The sequence below is a fragment of the Macaca mulatta genome, chromosome 16 (genome assembly GCF_049350105.2).
Source record: "Macaca mulatta isolate MMU2019108-1 chromosome 16, T2T-MMU8v2.0, whole genome shotgun sequence".
NCBI classification, from domain to species: Eukaryota; Metazoa; Chordata; class Mammalia; order Primates; family Cercopithecidae; genus Macaca; species Macaca mulatta.
The window spans coordinates 1883094-1904998 of record NC_133421.1 but is presented as its reverse complement, the minus strand read 5'-3'; the positions used below and the strand labels follow the sequence as shown (position 1 = coordinate 1904998).

At 53.7% G+C, this 21905-nt stretch overlaps 1 protein-coding gene across 29 annotated transcripts in view; it reads left to right on the top strand.

Annotated features, from left to right (window-relative positions):
- Positions 1 to 21905, top strand: part of RPH3AL (rabphilin 3A like (without C2 domains)) — a 178283-nt gene that overhangs the window by 95862 nt on the left and 60516 nt on the right. For 22 of the 29 annotated variants that reach the window (XM_077969754.1, XM_077969779.1, XM_077969771.1 and 19 more), the window contains one exon: positions 11164 to 11250. The exons of the other annotated variants lie outside the window; for them this stretch is intronic. In XM_077969754.1, the coding sequence (XP_077825880.1) occupies positions 11164 to 11250 (87 nt within the window). The remainder of the gene's footprint in view (positions 1 to 11163; positions 11251 to 21905) is intronic. 29 annotated transcript variants of the gene reach the window in all.

Below are 21905 nucleotides of genomic sequence, written 5' to 3'. Positions count from 1 at the left end.
GTTATTAGATTTGCTGGGTTTTATTTTTATTTTATTTTTTTGAGACAGAGTCTTTCTCTGTCACCCAGGCTGGAGTGCGGTGGCATGATCTCAGCTCACTGCAACCTCCGCCTTCTGGTTTCAAGCAGTTCTCCTGCCTCAGCCACCAAGTAGCTGGGATTCCAGGTGCGTACCACCACGCCCAGCTAATTTTTGTATTTTTAGTAAAGACGGGGTTTCACTGTGTTGGCCAGGTTGGTCTTGAACTCCTGACCTCATGATTGATTCGCCACCTTGGTCCCCCAAAGTGCTGGGATCACAGCCATGAGCCACCGCGCCCGGCCAGATTTGCTGGTTTTTGAAAACCCCCCTCTCACCTTCTGGTTTAGCCACCCCACCCACCCCTTGGCCCAAGCTCCTGTTGAATGCCCCGTACCCCCGTCACTCATGCTGCACAGCCCTCGGTCCAGTTCCAGACGGCTCAAACCTCCTTTGTTCCCCGTGTCTGGCCGGAAAAGATGCAGAAAGCTCTGTGGGACTGAGAGGGGATGCAGAGGTTAACCAGGACCGGGAAGGGGTTCACCGAGGCCCCGTGGGGTGGGCAGGTGAGGCGCTGTCTCCCCTGGCCCCCCGGACCCCCTGCCCCCAGCCAGCCTGGCGGCTTCATCTCGTCAGAATAAACCGATTTCCCCGCGACTGACACTCGCCGAGGCACGAGTGCAGAAACGATCCGAAGCCCCGTCCAAGCCATGATTTCTTATTATGCGCTCCGTGAATGTTAATAGCCGACAGCTGATGCTGTTGCCTTTTTTTACCCTCCTCTGCACTCGGGACGTGGCGGTGACCGCGTGAGTGGCAGGCGGGGGGAGGAGGTGTTTGGCGTTTTGGAAGCGGAGCTTGAAAGCGACAGGAAATGATGGTGCTTGCTTTCGACTGGGAGGGGTGGCTGGGGGCTGGCACAGGCCTGGGGTTTGCAGGTGGTCCCCAGGCCGTGTCAGAGGCTCTTCCGACGGAGGGGAAGGGCCTGCTGGGTGGTGGTGCTGCAGCCTGCCGGCAGCCTTGGTAAAGGGGTGGCTCTGCCCTGTGTGGCTGGTTCTCCTGGGAGCCACCAGCAGCCAGGATGGAGGAGGCTGCGCTGTGGCTGGTTCTCCCGGGAGCCACCAGCAGCCAGGATGGAGGGGGGCTGGTGCTCCCTTTGCAGGACATGCGTAGGAAACCCAGAGAGACTCGCCTTCCTCCTCAAATGTTTCTCCACTTGCCTCTGGCTTCTGTCTCAGACCAAGCAGCAGGTGGCTGCCATTAAGGCCTCTTTGGGGCCTTCTGTGACTTGGTATTTGTGGGTGGTCAGGGCAAGGTCGAGAGCTGGGCGTGGCCCCCCGGCTGTGTCCTGAGGAATGGGAAGAGGGGCCTGGCTGTGCCCCTCCCACTTGAGGCTTGACCTCATCTGTCACTCTGGAAGAGGAGCCAGGGCCCAGGGAGCCAGCCCTGCCTTCCCTCAGGGTGGGGACGGTGAAGTGGGGTCCAGGCAGGAGGATGCTAGCCAGGCAACCAGGCCCGGCTGGGGTAGCAGGAGCCCAGTTTGGAGGCTCAGACAGAACAGGGTTCACATCCCAGGTCCCCGCGTCCAGTTGCTTAACCTCAAGCCTCAGATCCCTTGTGTCACACAGGAACAGTCACACCCACCTCGGAGGGCTGTGGTGAAAATTAAATGAGATTCTGCGTCAAACAGCGAGCTTGGTGCCTGGTGTAAGCATAAGTACCCAAGAAAGTATATAAATATTTATAATTATATACATCAATATCTGAACTGTATATACATTTAAAGTCATTTGGCAGCAGGGCCTGGGTTCCAGACAGCATCTACAGCAACAGAGCCGTATCCAGCCTTTCCACGGCCGGCCCACTGGGGCAGGTGATGCTTCTCCAAGCCTGGTGGATGGCGCTTCAGGGGCTGAGCAGGGCTGAGCTTATGATCGGAGGGGCCGGTGAGCCAGGGCAGCATCTGGGACCCGCCATGGGGGTGCACAGGCCTGATTGCACTTGGGCCACGGTCAGCCACTGTGACTGTCTCCTGTCTGTCTGCGTGGACACTTTCAGCTTCTTTAATCCATCCTGACCTGCAGAAATCCAGACCTGGTCAAAAAATGAAGTTGGGGCAAGTGACTTTCCAAAGCATTTAGCATAAGCGTCCTTTAAATAGGAATTCTGCTTATCCATTTAAAATAGATTTTGACTTTGCACAGTTGGATTTCCATTTGGGCTGATATCCTTCTAGATAGTTCCCTGTGTATATATAGACGCCTCTGTAGATATGGACGTATCTACATATTTATGTGGTGGATGGCCCTGCCATGCAGACTGTTTCCAACGTGCTTTTTTTAACTTAATTTCTGGTGAATATTGCCCCATACAGCTTCGTCATCATTTTCGCCACTTTTTCTATTTACATCATCATTGTCTTTATCGCTGCATAGCCTTCCCCTAAACCTAGTAAGATTTTCCCTTTTGAAGGTTTGATTTCTAGCGTCAGGAGGACATTGTGTGGTGTGAACCACACCCGTGGAGGCTCCCTCGTCATGTTGCTTTGTGCGTGCACCGAGGCCGTTCAGACGTAGCTATTTCTTTCCCTGTTTTATCGCGGCAGGGGGATGACCCCTCTGGAAACAGCTGTTTCTTTCCCTGTTTTATCGCGGCAGGGGGATGACCCCTCTGGAAGCAGCTATTTCCCTGTTTTATCGCGGCAGGGCATAACCCCTCTGGAAGCATCGACTTAGCTGTTTCTTTCCCTGTTTTATCGCGGCAGGGGGATGACCCCTCTGGAAGCAGCTGTTTCTTTCCCTGTTTTATCGCGGCAGGGGGATAACCCCTCTGGAAGCAGCTGTTTCTTTCCCTGTTTTATTGCGGCAGGGGGATGACCCCTCTGGAAGCAGCTGTTTCTTTCCCTGTTTTATCGCGGCAGGGGGTAACCCCTCTGGAAGCGTCGTCTGCGGCAGGGTTCCTCCTGAGAAACCAGCTCACCTGCCAATTTCAATTCACTGGAACTCTCAGGAAAGTAATTTTCCAGACAGAAGATGGTTATTTTTTACATGAGATGGTCGGGCGGGGCGGGGGCTCACTATGTTGCCCAGGCTGGTCTTGAACTTCTGGCCTCAAGCAATCCTCCCACCTCGGCCTCCCAAAGCGCTGGGATTACAGGCGTGGTCCACTGCACCTGGCCCTAAGTTTTGCTAGTTGATAAACTACTCCGTTCCATGGGACACTCTTTGAGGACCAAGGGCCGTGTCTCGTTTGTCCTCAACGTTCTTAGAATAACGCCTTCCCTACAGTATAGTAAACACGTTTGTGAATCGAAGCTCCAGATGTTTAAACCAGCCATCTTCAGCGTTCATTTCCATGGCACAGCGTACGTTTTCCAGGCCTCCTTGGACAGAACGTTTGGGTGCAGTTTCACCCTAGCCCTCTCTGTGTGATGGATGGTGACATTGTGGAGCCAGGAGCGTGAGGCTGTTGGCCGGTGACCCAGTGACTCCAGACCACGGCTGCTGTGAGACGGCCACATCTGCTTTCAGAGCAGTTTCGTTCCCTCCCCCCGTGTTGGCACTAAGCCCCTGCCCATCTTCTGATCTGTGGGCGCGTGGGAATCGCACCACGGAGCGTGCTGGAATTCCGCATCGTGAAATGGATCGGTGAGGACTCGAAGGCCAGCTTGGGCGTGATGCACCGAACTTCGGGGCAGCCCGGCAGGCTGTTCTGTTGTGTTTTGACTCCTGGGTGCCGTCTGGAAGGAGAAGGGGTGGGATGGGGAATTGCAGGAAGCAGAAGCATCACTGAAGTGACCTGGATAAGAAGGACGTTGAGGAAGGTGCCTGATCAGGCCTTGGAATGGGTCTGCACAGGTAGGCGGCCGCAGCATGAGCCCGTGGGAGGCAGGCAGGAGCCGTCACGGGAAGGGTCAGGTAAACATCCGCACTCCCCACCCTTAGTGAAGAACTTCTGGTGTCATTTCCGCTGTGGCCGGGCCAGCCTGGGTTTATGCTCCACACCCTGAGAATGAGGCCCCCCGGCCACCACCCCACCTCCTCGGACACTCACCCCGTGTGCGGCTGTCTCTGGCGTGGCCTCTCACAACCCTGCTGGTCAGCATCACTCCGTGTGGACGCGATCAGTCCTGCTGGTCAGCATCCCTCCGTGTGGACGCGATCAGTCCTGCTGGTCAGCATCCCTCCGTGTGGACGCGATCAGTCCTGCTGGTCAGCATCCCTCCGTGTGGACGCGATCAGTCCTGCTGGTCAGCATCCCTCCGTGTGGACGCGATCAGTCCTGCTGGTCAGCATCCCTCCGTGTGGACGCGATCAGTCCTGCTGGTCAGCATCACTCCGTGTGGACGCGATCAGTCCTGCTGGTCAGCATCACTCCGTGTGGACGCGATCAGTCCTGCTGGTCAGCATCACTCCGTGTGGACGCGATCAGTCCTGCTGGTCAGCATCCCTCCGTGTGGACGCGATCAGTCCTGCTGGTCAGCATCACTCCGTGTGGACGCGATCAGTCCTGCTGGTCAGCATCCCTCCGTGTGGACGTGATCAGTCCTGCTGGTCAGCATCACTCCGTGTGGACGCGATTGGGCCCTGCCTCGTGCCGTGGAGCGAGCGCCTTCACGCCTCCGTGCAGCTTGTCTTCCAAGCAGATTGGCATATTCCAGGAGGGACCCCGTCTCACCTTTTCAACTGTAATATCTTAAGTAGCTTCCGTTTGTTCATTCCGTTCTTCTGTAAATAGCCATTGTGCCAGGCACAGGGAGCAGAAAGGTGAACGGAAATAGACGTGGCGTCTGCCCTCGGGGAGCTGACAGCCCAGCGGGGGAAGTGACAGGAGCCCTACAGCACATAGCGGAGGGTAAAATCACAACCTGGACAGCGGAGAAGAGCCAGGAGCCCATTCTGGAGGCTGTTACCGTGGAAGGAGTCGCGGAAGGCTTCCTTGAAGACGTGGTGCTTGCTGAGGTCTGAGGGCTGTGTAGGTTAATGAGGAGACAGTGTGGTCAAGTGCATCCCAGACTGAGGGGGCAACACGTGCAAAGGCCCTGTGGCAGAAGGACCAGGGGCTGACAAAAGGCCCACACGGCTGGAGCTGAGGGTGGAGGACGGGGAAGTAGAGCAGGACCAGCCCGAACGCCTTCCGAAGTGGGTGATGGTCACCCCAGAGCAGCGGGGAGCCTCTGATGGCTTTTACGTTGGGAGGGATGGGAGAAGTGACATGAGGAGACTGGCCTGGCTGCCATGTTGGGAACCAGTTGGAGGACAGCCGCGGTCGGGGGGAGATCTGCCGGCGGCCTTGGTGTGGGTATGAGCACTGGCAGCAGACATCAGGGACGGGGCTGCAGGGGAATTCACAGGTTGGAGAGAGATTTGAATTCTTGGAGACGGATTATCTGGGCAGGAGGGAGGGACGATGGGGGCCCAGGATGAGCTCTGGGCTGTGGCTTGCGTGACTGACAGATGCTGGCCACCTTCACCGAGAATATAAAACCTTCACCGAGAATATAAAACCGAGAATATAGAAGCCTGAGGTTGCTGCCTGCCTAACCTCTTGTGATGCTAAGCACTTTCATGGCCACTTCCCTCGACTGCCTCATCTGCAGCCTGCGGGGGTGGGGGGATGCGCCTATTACCAGCGGCCTACAGATGAGGAACCTCTGAGCCTACAGATGAGGCTCAGAGAAGGTGAGTTCCAAGTCCAAGATTGCCTCTCAACGGCACACCCTGCTCTGTCCTGCCCCAAAGCCTGTGTCCCATGGGCAGTCCCTAGGGAACCCCCTTTCCGGTGTTCTTGGGGGTAGAGAGAATATACGTTTCTTTGCAAAAGAAGCTCGTGGAGCGACTGAGACAGGAGTGGGGAGAGAGGGTGCACGGTCTGAAGGCCTGGAGCCGTGTGGCTTCTACCCTGGGTTAGGACCAGAAGCTTTGTTGGTTTAACACTCACAGTTCCAGGCTGCAGGGTGCGTGAGGCAGCCGAGCCCGGGAAGCCAGGACTCCTTTGCCCTGGGCAAATCCACTCCGAGGAAGCCCGTCTCAGGCAGGGAAGTGGGGGCCCCCCGGGCCCCCGGACTGGCCTTAACGGAGGTTGTGTGGTGCCGTGTTTGCACCAAGCTGATGCAGAGGCTGGCTCGCACGCGCTCTCGTGGGTTTTAAAAATTATCACCTGTTTATTGGAACCTGGGAACAAAGACCAAGCCCGTAAGAGGCGGCTCATTACCGTCTTACTGACCTGAGATTTACTGGAGCAGCAATGACGTGTTATTTGAATGGGAGCACATCATCTTTCCGTAGCCTTCGCCTCTTAGGAGCGCCCCGTGCCCCCTGCCAGCCGGAGACACTGAAGGAAGCTGGGGATGACTGAGACGTGGAGAACTGACTGTAGGTGCCGCCAGCAATGGTTGGTAGTGGGAAACAGGCTGCCCGAGGTGGGACGGGATTGTTCTCTCCACCTGGCCAACCACAAGCTCCTGTTGGGGCCCGGGGAGCCGGCAGCACCAGACCCTACGGGGAAGGCGGAGGTGCCTGGGCCCTTCACCGAACCTCTGGAGGCCGACGGGTCCACGCTGCTCCTGTCCCCAGATCCGCTGGCTCCGTGTCCTTGTGGTCTGTGAGTAGAGATAGGACTCAGTTCCTTGGACACCCTCCTGCTTTCTCTCCCTGCCCCCCACAGCACCCTGTTTCATCAGTGAGACACGGGTACACTTGTCCCTCAAAACCCCCCACAGGGCAGCCGAGCTCCCCGCGGCAGTGGCAGGGGGACATTGGAGCAAGTGTTTAGGGCCTGGCCCCCACCCTGTTTGTCCGTGTCTGTCAAGCCAGGCCTGTGCCCCTCACGGGTGCTCAGCAGGTGATGGTAACGTGGATCAGTGGATCGGAATGGCGGTGAGCGCTAGATGGGGTGGGGGTGGAGACAGAGCCATGCTGACGGGCAACACATGAGTGCATTAGTCTGATTGGAAGCTGTAGGGGGGCAGGGGGAGCAGGCTGGTGGCAGGTTGAGTGGCGAGACTGAGGGCAGGGTCCTCCGGCCCAGCGCTGTCCTGCAGAACCTCATGGTGAGGATGAAAATGTATTTCTGTCCTGTCCCACGCAGTAGCCGCCGGCCACGTGAGGCAATGGAGTACCTGCAATGGGGTCAGTGTCGCCTCAGCGCTGTTTTTCATTTTATTTAATTGTAATCAGTTTGCATTTAAATAGCCACCGGCAGCTGGCGGCTAGCGTGTTCGATCGTGCGGGACTAGAGGAAAATCGTGCCAGGCTGCAGAACGTGGTGCGAGGGCTGCACTCGTGATAACCGCAGCTGCGTTCATCGAGCGGCTCTTACGTTGATCCTCAAAGCAACTCAAGGGTGTAAGCGTTATCCCACTTCGCAGACGAGAACGTCTGAGGTTTAGAGAGGCTTTGGGTAGCTTGCCCCGGGGCCCACCCAGGTCTGCCGCCCCCTAAACCTGTGCACGGTGCCGTGCGGCTTCGGAAGGAGCTGAGAGCCACGTTTCAGGAACCGGACTTGGTTCTAGTGCAGGACGGCGTGAGGTGCAGACTCAGGAGTTCGGAGGGCTCGAGACGGCTCCGGGGCTGGGGGAGACGATGATGCTCCCGTTTCTGGGGCTCCCGAGTACAAAAGCAGAGAGAGGATCCCAGTCCTGGTCGGGGGCTGCTGTGGACTGAATGTTTGTATCCCCCCAAGATACCTACGTTGAAGCCCTTGTCTGATGTGGTATTTGGAGATGGGGACTTTGGGAGGTGAGTAGAGGAGGTCCTGAGGGTGGGTCCCTGTGATGGGACTGGCGTCCTTATCGGAGGAGGAGGAGGCCAGACCTCAGTCTCCACCATGGGAGGGCACAGCAAGAAGCTGCCATGCGTACGCCAGGAAGCGCCCCCCCCAGAACCTACCGTGCCAGCACCAACCGGGGCGTCGGGCCTCTGCAGATGTGACACACACGCTTCTGTTGTTTCAGCCACTCAGTCTGTGGTGTCTGTCACAGCAGCGTGAACTGACTGAGAGGGGGCAGAGGCTGTCCCCTCCCCCTTGGCTGTGTGCATAGGGCAGAGGCCCGGCTGTGAGGGTGCCTGTGGGGTGCAATGGGAGGCCGTGGGGCTTCCTGCTGACAGCTGGAAACCTCTCCCCCCACACTGGGAGACAGCACGGAGGGCAGGGCCAGACTCCCCAGCCTGGGCCGTTGCTCCTGGAGTCAGCATCAGGCCACACCCATGGTCCCAGCAAAGCTTCGTCCCAGGCTCAGCCCCTGGCACCTTCTCTGCCCCTTGTTTTGAGAACCACCAGCACGTCCCCGGGGACCCGCCTGAGCAGAGCAGTTCTCTGGAGAGCCTGGCACCAGCCTGGCACCAGGGCAGGGGAGGGTGTGACCAGCTCTCCTGAGATCTGAGCAGAGATCCCGCTTTACCCCCAACGAGCTGTGTGACCTCGGGCAGCCGGAGCCATCCCTGAGCCTTTGTTTCCTCATCTGTGTAGTGGGGATCAGAACACCCACCTCCCTCTTACTCTGTGGCCTGGGCCGTGGTCCCTGGTCTGACACCTCGGCCGTGGTCCCTGGTCCGGTCCCCGGGCTCTGGTGCTCACTAACTGTGCCGTGGGTGTGTGATTCCCTCCTGTTCCCGCACCATCGTCTCGTTCAGCAGCCTGCGCAGGGCACTCAGGGCACTCTGGGTGTTTGTAAGGTGAGCGGCCCTCAGCCTGTGCATGTGTAAAGAGTGCAGAGGGAGAGCTCATGTGTCTGAGGGCCACACTCGTTTCCACCTGTTCCCGTGTACACAGCGATGCTGGGAATCTGCAAGGAAAACGGAGCTAACGAGCATCAGTGCCTCCCTTCTTTCTCCTTTACCCAGAGAGGAGAGGCCCACGCTGTGGTTCTGGAACCCACCTCACAGGCTGATGGGGTCCCTGTTGTAGAAAGATTGGGAGCAAAAGGTGGGAGGTGGAGAGAGGCTGCTCTCTTGGGGAAGGGGAGAGTCACCGGACTGTGTGAGGGATGGAGGCCTAGAGTTCCAGGGGGACAGGTTACCGGTCCTTGGAGGGGCTGAAGCCCAGCCTAGCAACAGTCCGAGACCCAAGACTGGCACAGACGTGGCCACGTGCTCCCCTTCCCTCTCCAGGGGCCACAAGAGCCTGGGCAGCAAGCAGGCCAGCAGTGAGGGTATGGATGGCGCTCAGGGGACCCTCTGCAGATGGGCTGGGTCGTCAAACACCCCAAGCCTGGGACCTCTGTGAGAGCTTGGAAAGGGGCCCTAAGTGTGGCCGAGGCTTGGGCAGATTTTCCTGCCACCCAGAGGGACAGGAGGTTGGAGCAGATTGCGTTTTATCTGGAGAATTCAAAGAGAGGTGACATTTCTCGAACCTGACCGTTGGAGGGTAGCAAATCCGTCCCCCGCAGGAACGTACCGTAGCTTCCGTCCCCCGTGAGCTTGCTCCCCCCTCCCCGGGGCACTGAGCTCAGCCGCCCGATCGGGCCAGTGACCTCCACACGCTCGACACGGAAGCCAAGTTGGTGACCTTTTTCCTCTCCGTGGAGAGGTGAGCTCCTTGCTGAGTTGGCAGCCTGCAGAAAAGGCCAAGCAGCAGATGCCGCCTTCCCTCGGCGGGGGCTGCAGAGAGCCCCCACCCACGCAGGGACCGCGTGTGGCAGAAAGATGGATGAGCTGGGGCACCAGTCCTGAGGCGTCGCCAGCTATCGCTGAATCAGACTCCGCCGGCGTCAGCCTGGAGCCGGCCTCAGCCCCAGCAGATCCACCTCGGCCTCCCAGCAGATCCATCTCGGCCTCCCAGCAGATCCACCTCGGCCTCCCAGCATGCGGCCTCTGGCCTGTCCCACCTCTGCTTGTGGCCGCGCATTCAGGGGAAGCAACAGAAGTCCAGTCACGCATCCCATAATGACGTTTCGGCCAACAAATGTCCCACCCCGTTATCATACCACATTCTTACTGTACCATTTCTACGATATATTTAGATACAGAAATGCCTTCCGCTGTGTCACAGTTGCCTGCGGCATTCGGTACAGTAGCACGTTGTACAGGTTCGCACCCTGGGGGCCCCAGAATACACCAGCGAGCCTCGGTGTGCAGCCGGCTGCACCATCTTGGTGTGTGTCTGTGTGCTCTATGTGGTATTTGCAAAATGGTGCGATCACCTAACAGTGCCTTTTGTATTTTTTAGTAGAGACGGGGTTTCACCGTGTTAGCCAGGATGGTCTCGATCTCCTGACCTCGTGATCCGCCCGTCTTGGCCTCCCAAAGTGCTGGGATTACAGGCGTGAGCCACCGTGCCCGGCCCATAGTCTTGTTTTTAAGTAACACTAACTGTATTTATAAATTATGAGCTTAATCAACCTTGCTTAAAGCAAAGCCCCTTTACAGTTCTCATGAAGTGCCTGGGCTTGGGGTCTTTGAGGGCCCAGCACGTCAGCAGACTGTAGATTCTAGATTCTGGCTATTTCTGTGTCCAGAGAACATGATAAAATGTCTCTAGAGTGCGACCTGAATCCATGGTTGCCACGTGGATCTGAGCAAACCCTCAGACTCTGCCAAGCACCGGGTTCCTCACCTATAACGTGGGCCCGACGCTGGCGTAACTGGGGCACGAGGGTCACTAAGCGGCGCTTGGTGTAAACGAAGCGCTCACGTTCTTATAAGTGTTTCTTGCGATTGCGTCTTCCGACGTGTCAGGCCCGCAGGCGAGTTTTGGGTACGATTTTACGCCAATGTCTGTTTCTTTGGTGAAGCACATTGTTTCCTGCTCCATTTCCAGGTAGCACCGTGACCCGCTGTGTGAAGCCCAGATCACCTGCTGTCGTGTTTGCCTGGACCCTCCCCGGTGCTGGGCGTCTCGGTTTTATCCAGTTCTTTGCTGTCAAACACGGTGCAGCTGTGAACGTCAGCAAGCTCAGTTTCCTCGCTGTGACTAACAGAACCGAACTCGGGGGAGTCGGTACCGTGGATGGGGCCATCCATTATGTCCAAAGCCAGCTAAGGATTTTTAGATGATCTGTGCCTTGGGGTGATTGATTCCTTCTGTACTGAAGCACGAGACACTCCTTGGCAGATGCCAAGTGTCCCTTCGTTACAGTTGTCCGAGTCCCTTGGTGGAGGAGGAAGTGGCTGCCGTCTTTACAACCCCATGTCCTCTCTCTCGTAGAAAGTCTGCACCAAGTGTGGGATCGAGGCCTCCCCCGGCCAGAAGCGGCCCCTGTGGCTGTGTAAGATCTGCAGTGAGCAAAGAGAGGTAGGGCGTCCAGGCGGGGCGGGGAGGGCGTCCAGGAGGGGTGGGGAGGGCGTCCAGGAGGGGCGGGGAGGGCTGGGTGGGCGGATGTGCTCTCAGACAGGGATGGGTGGATGGTCAGGGTGGCGGTGGGCAGGGCTGGGCGGGTGGATGTGCTCTCAGACAGGGATGGGTGGACGGTCAGGTTGGCGGTGGGCAGGGCTGGGCGGGTGGATGTGTTCTCAGACAGGGATGGGTGGACGGTCAGGGTGACGGTGGGGAGGGCTGGGCGGGTGGATGTGCTCTCAGACGGGGATGGGTGGACGGTCAGGGTGACGGTGGGGAGGGCTGGGCGGGTGGATGTTCTCTCAGACGGGGATGGGTGGACGGTCAGGGTGGCAGTGGGCAGGGCTGGGCAGGGCGGATGTGCTCCCAGATGGGGATGGGTGGACGGTCAGGGTGACGGGGAAAGGGGTGAGCAGGACAGATGTGCTCTCAGATGAGGGTGGGTGGACGGTCACTGGGAGTGGTTTCTCTGGAGGTCAAGGAAGAACTGACCACCCAGGGAGAAAAGCGCGGAGGGACAGCCTGCTGGCCGGCCACCTCCCCCACGCAGGGGTGGCAGGTTCTACAGCTGGGAGGGTCCAAGGTTTCAGCGGGAAGCCCCACACTGTGAGTGTGAGAGCGTGTGGTGTTTGTGGGGGCTGGTGTTACGGGAACGGTTGTAGCTACCCCAGGGTGAACGTTGACTGTGTGCCTGGAACTGCTGTAAGTTCCTTGCATGTATGAATTCATTTCATCCGTACACAACCCCAGTGGTGCGATTCTTATCCCCTTTTCCTGATGGGGAAATAAAGACGCAAGAGGTTAAATAACCCGTGAGCACCGAGCCAGTTCGTCGGGAGCCGGAAACCAGACTCAGCGGTCGTCACGATGCCGCCCGAAGCCCCGTCTGCTTCTACGGTTCATGGTTCTAGTTCCAGCTCCATTTGCGGGAAGGAAGTCGAGGCTCAGCGAGGACTCTGGGGAGTGGCAGATGGGCAGGGATGGTCAGAATCTCCCTGTGCCAGGTTGGAATGGAGCCAACACGGCAGGACGTGGCAGGTGGCTCGTGGGAAGTGTCCTGGGGGGCAGGGCGGGGACAGCATGTGAGGGGCGAGGAGGCTGCAGCTGGTCTTCCAGATGGGGATTCATTACGTTTTAAATCTCGCTTGTCACTTCATATGTACTTTTCATCTGAGGGTCCACAAAACACCTTCAGTTCTGGAAATTTCTCAGCCGTGATGTCTTTGAATATGGCTCCTCTGCCATTCCTTCTCTCCTCTCTGGAAGTCCTGCTGGATACATTTTAGAGCCCCTCAACCATCCCCCACGGCTCTTTCTTGTTTATTTCTTTATCTTTCTGCGATACTTTCCGGTGAGTTCCTCGGTACCGCCTTCCAAGTCGCTAAGTCTTTCCTCGAGATCACCTCCCCCTTGGTGTCTTTCTTAGGGTTAGTTTTCCTCGGGTGTTTTGGAATTTTGGTTTGCGCACTCATCTTGTGTGATAATGGTCCCTTTCTCTCTTTCCCACCCAGCTCTTCTAGCCGGATAGCTTTGCAGCTGCTCCCACCTGGGTCCGGGGTTGCCCGGTGCTGAGCCAGGCGTCCTGGGTTTGTGGTGAGCTGCTTATCCATGGTGATACCGGGATTATTCCCAGAGCCTCACCCCAGCCGCGACAGCTTGGCCCGGCCCTGCTGCTGTCGGCTTGCTTGCCTCGGAGCTCATTTCCTTGTATACGCTGTAGTCCCGGGGCAGGACCCTGCTGATTTCAGCCTCCTTTCCCAGGTGGAAAATCCCCTCGCCAGCCTGATTTTAGCGACTCTGCTCTCGTCCCCCCCTCCCAAGGGACACTTTTAGTCCCTGCACCCTGGAAGACCCATCTCCCAGCTGCCTGTGTCTGCTTCTGAGCCCAGAGCTCAGCAGGCTGTGCCTTCACCCCTCAAAATGGTAAATACTTTGAATTTCTGATCCATGGAGATACAGATCTTTTTTGCGCACATTTACTTGCTGCTGCTGTTGTGAAAATATATTTCTCTATTATTGCTGTGTCTTTGGAGCAGGAAAAGCTGCAGGCAGGGCCTCACAGGGTGTGCTGTCGTTCTGTCTTGCTGGATGTCCCTGAGTCCTCATCCCCAGATGGAGTTAATAATGCCCGCTCTGCAGAGCTGCTGTGAGAATTCAGTCAGATTGTCCAGCGGGCGAAACCTCCAGCTTAGCGTGGATATTCCACAACTATTAGAGGCCTCCCTTCCTCCTCGGCCAGAAATCTCCCCTTTGAACTTGAGGTCCTTCTAATCTTCGGGAGACCCCTTTGACGGTGCATGTGGTCCATGGAAGAAGAAATTCCTAAAACATCATCTTGTGGGATGAAATGATGGTCACAGGGAGCCACTTCGTGGGATGAAATGATGGTCACGGCTGAGCTGCGGGAGGGCAGAAGTGAAGGATCTTTGAAGGAAAAGAAGGTGAATGGAAGGAAAGACAAATTTCGCAAATTTAATAATTTAGTCGAGGGCTGCCCGTCCCCCTCATGAGTCACCCTCACACTCCATAACAGTCCTGAGCTACCACCAGCCTGTCCTAATCTCCAGAGCGCTCCAGTGCCCAGAAAAGTCCGAAATAGCTTAGGATGAATTTTCTTATCTTTCCTAAGGCAGAGAATACGAGGCTGTGTGTTGCCCTATCACTTTGTCCTTGAATTTTTAGAAGCTGATAAAACTCAGCCTCTAGAAGATCAAGGGTGGTGCACAGTTAGCGGGAACGGATGGGGCCGGGAGCATGTTCGTGGTATATGAGCCTGGGTACCTGTGGGTACCAGACACACGTGCTGGATTTTTCTGTCTGCTTTTGGGGTGTGGGAAGGCCGGCGTCATTGGTTTCCTAACGCCCTTTCTTCTTAGAAGAATGTCTAATCATAATGAAGAGATAACGAACTAGAAAGGCCATTTAAAATGTCAGATTTTAAACTGGTTCTGAGTCTGATAAAAACGTGGAGTTCTGTCTCCGCGCAAAAGCCAAATCCTAATGGAGGAACTTGGGTTTTCTGATGGAAACTCTTGGAGCACTCTGCCCAAGGCCTCTTATCTTCCTGTCCTTTCGTGCTTCACTTCTGTCATCTCTGGCCAGAATGGTACGTACTTTTTCTGGAGTGAGTTGAGTGCTGGTGAGATGTTCCGGGGGCCGTCAGGGTGGGGTTGCTCCCTGTGTTACCAGGCGGGAATCTGAGCCCGGGCCCCTCTGCTTTGGGAGCTTTGGGAGCCTTGTGGGCTTGGGGTTATTCCCAGAGCCTCACCCCAGCCACAACAGCTTGGCCCGGCCCTGCTGCTGCCGGCTTGCCTGCCTGTGAGCTCATTTCCTCGTATATGCTGTAGACCCAGGGCAGGACCCTGCTGATTTCAGCCTCCTTTCCCAGGTGGAAAATCCCCTCGCCAGCCTGATTTTAGTGACTCTGCTCTGGTCCCCCACCTCCCAAGGGACACTTGTAGTCCCTGCACCCTGGAAGACCCATCTCCCAGCTGCCTGTGTCTGCTTCTGACAGACAGAGAATAAATGCATTTATTCACACAGGCAGCTGACACGTTTATTGAGCATCTCCTATGTGCCAGGCAAAACAGTTCTTCCAGTGGGAGAGGGAGACCACAAACCCCATAAATTCTGCAGAGTCACAGACGGGGGTCAAGGCCTTGGGGCAAAGGGGAGAAGAGGTGCTGGGGACACTGGCGTGGCTGCTGGCTTACATGGGGACCAGGGAGGGGCCCACTGACAAAATGACGTTTGAGCAGAGATCTGAAGCATCTTCTGTGGCTATGTGGAGGGGAAGCATTCCAAGTAGGGGTGCAACGGGTGCAAGGGCCCCGAGGCAGACGTGTGTGCTCGGCAGATTGGAGGCGCAGCGCGGAGACCAGCGTGGCTGGAGTTAGGTTGGGGCTAGGGAGGGGTCGTCAGATGTATTAGTCTGTTCTCTCGCTGCTGATAAAGACGTACCTGAGACTGGGTAATTATAAAGGGAGATTTGATGGACTCACAGTTCCACATGCCCGGGGAGGCCTCCCAACCATGGCGGAAGGCAGAAGGCACATTTTACACGGCGGCAGACAAAGAAACAATGAGACCAAGTGAAAGGAGTTTCTTCTTATAAAAACATCAGATCTCGTGACAGTCACTACCACGAGAATGGTCTGCGGGAAACCGCCCCCTCAGTTCAGTTACCTCCCACTCGGTCGCTCCCACAGCACGTGGGAATTATGGGAGCTACAGTTCATGATGAGATTTGGGTGGGGACACAGCCAGACCATATCGTCAGAGACATGATAGGGTGGGTCAGATTGTGTCAGTGCTTAGAGACCTTTGTAAGGACTTTGGGTTTTGAAAGTTGTTTGTTTACTTTGTTTTTCTGAGACAGGATCTCACTGGGTCACCCAGGCTGTAGGGCAGTGCCACAATCTCAGCTCACTGCAACCTCTGCCTTCAGGGCTCAGACAACCCTCCCACCTCAGCCTCCCAAATAGCTGGGACTGCAGGCTGTACCACCACGTCCAGCTAATTTTTTGTATTTTTGTAGAGACGGGGTTTTGCCATGTTTCCCAGGCTGGTCTCAAACTCCTGAGCTCAGGCAATCTGCCTGCCCCAGTCTCCCGAATTTCAGGCGTGAGCCACTGCACTTGGCCAAGACTTTGGTTTTACACTCAGGAGAATGAGGTGCCCTTGGAGGGTCTTGAGGAAAGCGGAGACAGACTCCCGTCTCCCCCTCTTTTAAAGGGTGCTCTGGCTGCTTTGTTGAGAATAAATTGCAGACTATCTCAAAGCCAGTAGCACAGTATTTATTTTTCTTATTTAATATCGCCCAGATACATAAGTTCTTGTCTGTTATAATCTTTGGAAGTTTTCATTTTTTTTAACATATATTCTATACATGTTACTCTTTTCTGATGATAAAATTAATATGGATCATTGAGGAACATTTACAATTATAGACAAGCATAAAGAAGTACACACCTTCCAAAAATCCAGAATCAGAGATAACCATTGGAAATTTAGTGTATTCCAATCATTGTTCTCTGCCTTTTTTCTTTATATTATTGAACCTATGTTTTAGAATGGATATCTGAAGTCTTTTCCGGTGTAATCAAGAACTCTTTGTAAACTTTCTCGCTGATATTCTGTCATACAGATATTTTCCTAATTGAGAACATTTAAATTGTTTTCATTTCTTCTCTTATTACTGTGTGCATAGCTCTTTGTCTCCACTTTAGATTCTATCCTTAGAATGGATTTCTAGAAGGAAAATCAATGATTATTTTCTTGTAGACTCTTGAGTTACTATTTTATTTATCTAAGAATTAGCTGGTCTATAATTTTATGTAATTTAAAAAATAAGGGCGCATGGATGATACGTTTTCTGAGTCCAGGGCTATCTGATAATTTTTGCCTTTATACAAAAAAGACCACTTCACTGGTAATGCAATTAATCCTAATCTTTCCTACTCAAAATTCTGTGGATTTTACCCCTGTTGTCCACCAGCCACATGAAGAAAAGTGGGAGTAATGGAAAATATAACAGCTAGGAGAATGGTACCCAGAAAATGAAAGAGAATAGTGCAATGGTGAAAGAGATGATAAATGTGTTTTTAAAAATTAATTAAAAGGTGTAAGAGAGGCTGGGTATGGCAGCTCACACCTCTAATCCGAACACTTTGGGAAGCTGAGCAGGAGGATCTCTTGAGCCTAGGAGTTTGAGACCAGCCTGGGAAACACGGCAAGACATTTTCTCTGAAAAAAAAAAAAAAAATACAAACATTAGCTGGACGTCGTGGTGCACGCCTGTAGTCCCAGCTCCTTGGGAGGCCGAGGTGGGAGGACTACGTTTGCCCGGAAGGTGGAGATGGCAGTGAGCTGAGATCACGCCACTGCACTCCAGCTTTAGTGAAGAAGGCTCACGAAGGTCTCTAGAGCAAGACCCTGTCTCTAAAATAAAACAAAAGATCTAAGAGAAGGAATAGAAACCAGTTTGAACAAACCAGACCTTTGAGAAAAGTACAAACAAATTTGAAAAAGAACCCCAGGAACCATTTTCGTTCCTAAAAATGAGAGATCTCCTAATGAATTTTAAACTCAACTGAACTGTATTTTAGTCATTTTTTTTGTTGTTGTTTTGCATGTGCACAATGTGCAGGTTTGTTACATATATATCCATGTGCCATGTTGGTGTGCTGCACCCATTAACTCATCATTTACATTAGGTATATCTCCTAATGCTATCCCTTCCCCCTCGCCCCTCCCCACAATAGGACCCGGTGTGTGAGGTTCCCCTTCCTGTGTCCAAGTGATCTCATTGTTCAATTCCCACCTATGAGTGAGAACATGTGGTGTTTGGTTTTCTGTCCTTGCGATAGTTTGCTGAGAATGATGGTTTCCAGCTGCATCTATGTCCCTACAAAGGGCATGAACTCATCCTTTTTCATGGCTGCATAGTATTCCATGGTGCATATGTGCCACATTTTCTTAATCCAGCCTGTCACTGATGGACATTTGGGTTGATTCCAAGTCTTTGCTATTGTGAATAGTGCCACAATAAACATATGTGTACATGTGTCTTTATAGCAGCACGATTTATAATCCTTTGGGTATATACCCAGTAATGGGATTGCTGGGTCAAGTGGTATTTCTAGTTCTAGATCCTTGAGGAATCGCCACACCATCTTCCACAATGGTTGAACTAGTTTACAGTCCCACCAACAGTGTAAAAGTGTTCCTGTTTCTCCACATCCTCTCCAGTACCTGTTGTTCCCTGACTTTTTAATGATCGCCATTCTAACTGGTATGAGATGGTATCTCATCGTGGTTTCGATTTGCATTTCTCTGATGGCCAGTGATGATGAGCATTTTTTCATGTGTCTGTTGGCTGTATGAATGTCTTCTTTTGAGAAATGCCTGTTCATAGCCTTCGCCCACTTTTTGATGGGGTTGTTTAATTTTTTTCTTGTAAATTTGTTTAATTTCTTTGTAGATTCTGAATATTAGCCCTTTGTCAGATGGGTAGATTGCAAAACTTTTCTCCCATTCTGTAGGTTGCCTGTTCACTCTGATGGTGGTTTCTTTTGCTGTATTTCCGTCATTTCTTAGCACAGTGAACCTTGTCATTCCTGTAACAGCCACAGATGTTTTCTTATCATTTGCTTCTCGTTGGTTATTTTTAATTTTTGATTCCTGATTGGCGCTCCCAATTGTCTTGTCCCCGATTTCCTCTCTACCAAGTCCTGGAGTCGAGGTTCCTGAGACCACACAGAACCATGACCTTCTCCTAATGAGCTGCCTTTGTAAACTGGCTGCTTAGCTCAGTGCTCCGTTTCCCAGCTCTGGACTCTCCATTCCCGCCGCGGACTGGCACACTCTAGTCCCTCGCCTGGTTTTCCTGCTGGAGGATTAAACTGTGACGTGTGTTCAAGATTTAAATAAACAAAAAAGGGAATAAGCCTGGACATGTGGCTCATACCTGTAATCCCAACACTTTGGGAGGCCAAGGTGGGTGGATTGCTTGAGCCCAGGAGTTTGAGACCAGCCTGGGCAACATGGTGAAACCCCCTCTCTACAAAAAATCCCTAAATTATTAACCAGGTATAGTGGCACGCACCTGTAGTCTCAGCTAGTCAGGAGGCTGAGGTGGGAGGATTGCGTAAGCCCCGGAGGTTGAGGCTGCAGTGAACCATAATTGTACCGACGTACTCCAGCCTGGGCAGCTTACAGTTCTAAACTGGACTCAAAAAAACTCGTGTACAGTTTAAAGAATCATAATAAAAGAGGTACGCACTAATTACCACAGGAGCTGAGAAACAGGTCATTACCACACTGCCAAAGTCCCCATGCTTAGTTCTGCTTGTGTTTGCATGTGACATAAACAAGGTGGGTCTGTGTGTATTTTTCTGTATGTTTCTTCTTTATTCATTCAACTTTGTGATCCTGAAATTCACCCATGTTGACACATGCAGCTGGATTCGTTCCCATCACTGCAGTCTATATCCCACTGTAAAAAATACATACCTGTTTATCCATTCTACCTTGGTGATCATTTTGGTTAATCTCCGCTTTTTTGCTATTATAAATAATCCTGCTGTGAATGTTCATGGCTACTGGAGCACCTGTGCAAGAGTTTCTGTGGATTTTAGGCCAAGGGTTTCTCTTGGATTACGGGGTGTGTCCACATTCAACTCTACTGGGTGATTCCTGACCCTTTTCCAAAGTACTTGTGTTAATACCAGCTGATGCTCTTATGTGCCTAGAAGAGCATCCCAGCCACTTCCGTTTTCCTCGCAGCCGTGTCTGCTCTTTCCCCCTCCAGTGTAAGTTTTGGTTCTGCTCTCCACTCTCTGGTTTCCCTGCAGTCCTCCACTATTTCCTTTATTTTACTCGTTTTCTTCTTGCGGTTTTCTATTTTATTAGTAAGGTCAGTCTTTATGTTTCCTAGACACCAAACAGTTGTCTAATTATTTTCCCGAGCCCCAGCAAGCCACATTCACCTGCACGAAATGCTTTAGAGGTTTTCCCCTCCCTGCGTCTACCGCAGCCTGTCCCAGGCCCCCGTCTTCCTGTTTGTCCACCCTCCGATGCGGCGAGCCCTGCAGGCCCATGACTGGCTCCGAGGCATCTTCTCGTGGCCCTTCCCTGGGCCTGGGATTGTGCCTGTGACGCTGCCCCACGCAGGAGGCACCTTTGACTCTCCTGTGACCTGGCCCCTCAGAACCAGGGAGGACGAGGGACCGCAGCCCCTGGCTTGTGCTGTGTCCTCGGCTCTTCCTGCCTCTCCCTGCTCTCCCAGATGGAGCCTTGCTGCATGAAATACTCCTTCCGCAGTGCAGCTCACATCGCCGGCCTGGCTGATTCTGGAAGCTGTATCTCCCAGGACTGACAAGAGGGTTGGAGGAGGGAGGACAGCCCCTGTGGCCCCAGGAACTGGCAGCCCTGCTGTGCCAGGAAGGCTGCCCAGGCAGCTTCAGCTCCTGCCCCCATCCCAGCCAGGCAGGCGAGGCCCAGGTGGGCAGGCGAGGCTCAGGTGGTCCATAGCACGCCTCCTCCCCTCACCTGATGTGCAGCCTGGCACTGAGCTGTCAGAGGCCCCGTGCTGGGGTTTCGCGGTGCCTTTTTCACGTGCTTTCATGGGTGAGACAGTTGGGACTGGGAGGAACTGCACTGGCAGCTTCTAAGCACACGATGTTGCAAACCAGAAATTCATTTCGTTTACTGTTTAGCCTTGAATCCCTATCCACTAAAAGAAAACAAAGAATGACTCACTCCAAGTTATGCTGCAGTCAGTAGAGAAGTTCGTTGGAATCGAGATTCCCCAGGATTCTGCAAACCATCCCTGCAGCCTCTCAAATGTACCTCGGCCATAAGAGAGCTTCTTGGAGGACACGGGTGTCATCTGAGGGGGGCGGCCTAGAAAGGGGTGAAGAAGACCCATTTTTAAGGAGCTGGAGGCTGGTTAAGACAATTAGCGTGTTCTTCTCTGTTCAGTGTTGGCTTTGCCTCCTCAGTTTCCCGCCGCATCCTGGTTGGAACCCAGCAGCCACGGGCAGCAGCCGGCAGTCACTGTGTCTCCTGCAGTGTGTCGTATACAAAGGTACTCGGGAAATGTTTGTGGATTGAAAGAGAAATTTGCAAAGAAATTTCATGTTCTAATCTTTTCCCTGTGGGGCACTTTGGATCTCCCTGACGTCGCCCTCGCCGGGGTCTCTCCCTGACGTCGCCCTCGCCGGGGTCTGTCCCTGACGCCGCCCTCGCCGGGGTCTGTCCCTGACGCCGCCCTCGCCGGGGTCTGTCCCTGACGTCGCCCTCGCCGGGGTCTCTCATCGCCACTGGCCCACTGACGCTGGGTCTGTATTTCTTCCTCCTGGCCCCTCTCTCCTGCTTATTGATTGACTAAAGAAAGAAAAGTGGCTTCGCAGGGTTGGTTTTACGTGTTTTTTTGGTGTGTGTGGGGGTGGGGGGGGCTTTTGGTTTTTTTTAATACTTTAAGTTCTAGGGTACATGTGCACAACGTGCAGGTTTGTTACGTATGTATACGTGTGCCATGTTGGTGTGCTGCACCCATTGACTCGTCATTTACATTAGGTATTTCTCCCAATGCTCTCCCTCCGCCCTCCCCACAACAGGCCCCGGTGTGTGAGGTTCCCCACCCTTTGTCCATGTATTCTCATTGTTCAGTTCCCACCTATGAGTGAGAACATGTGGTGTTTGGTTTTCTGTCCTTGTGATAGTTTGCTGAGAATGATGGTTTCCAGCTGCATCCATGTCCCTACAAAGGACACAAACTCATCCTTTTTTATGGCTGCATAGTATTCCATGGTGTATATGTGCCACATTTTCTTAATCCAATCTGTCACTGATGGACATTTGGGTTGGTTCCAAGTCTTTGCTATTGTGAATAGTGCCACAATAAACATATGTGTGCATGTGTCTTTATAGCAGCATGACTTATAATCCTTTGGGTATATACCTAGTAAGGGGATGGCTGGGTCAAATGGTATTTGTGGTTCTAGATCCTTGAGGAATTGCCATACTGTTGTCCATAATGGCTGAACTAGTTTACACTCCCACCAACAGTGTAAAAGTGTTCCTATTTCTCCACATCCTCTCCAGCACCT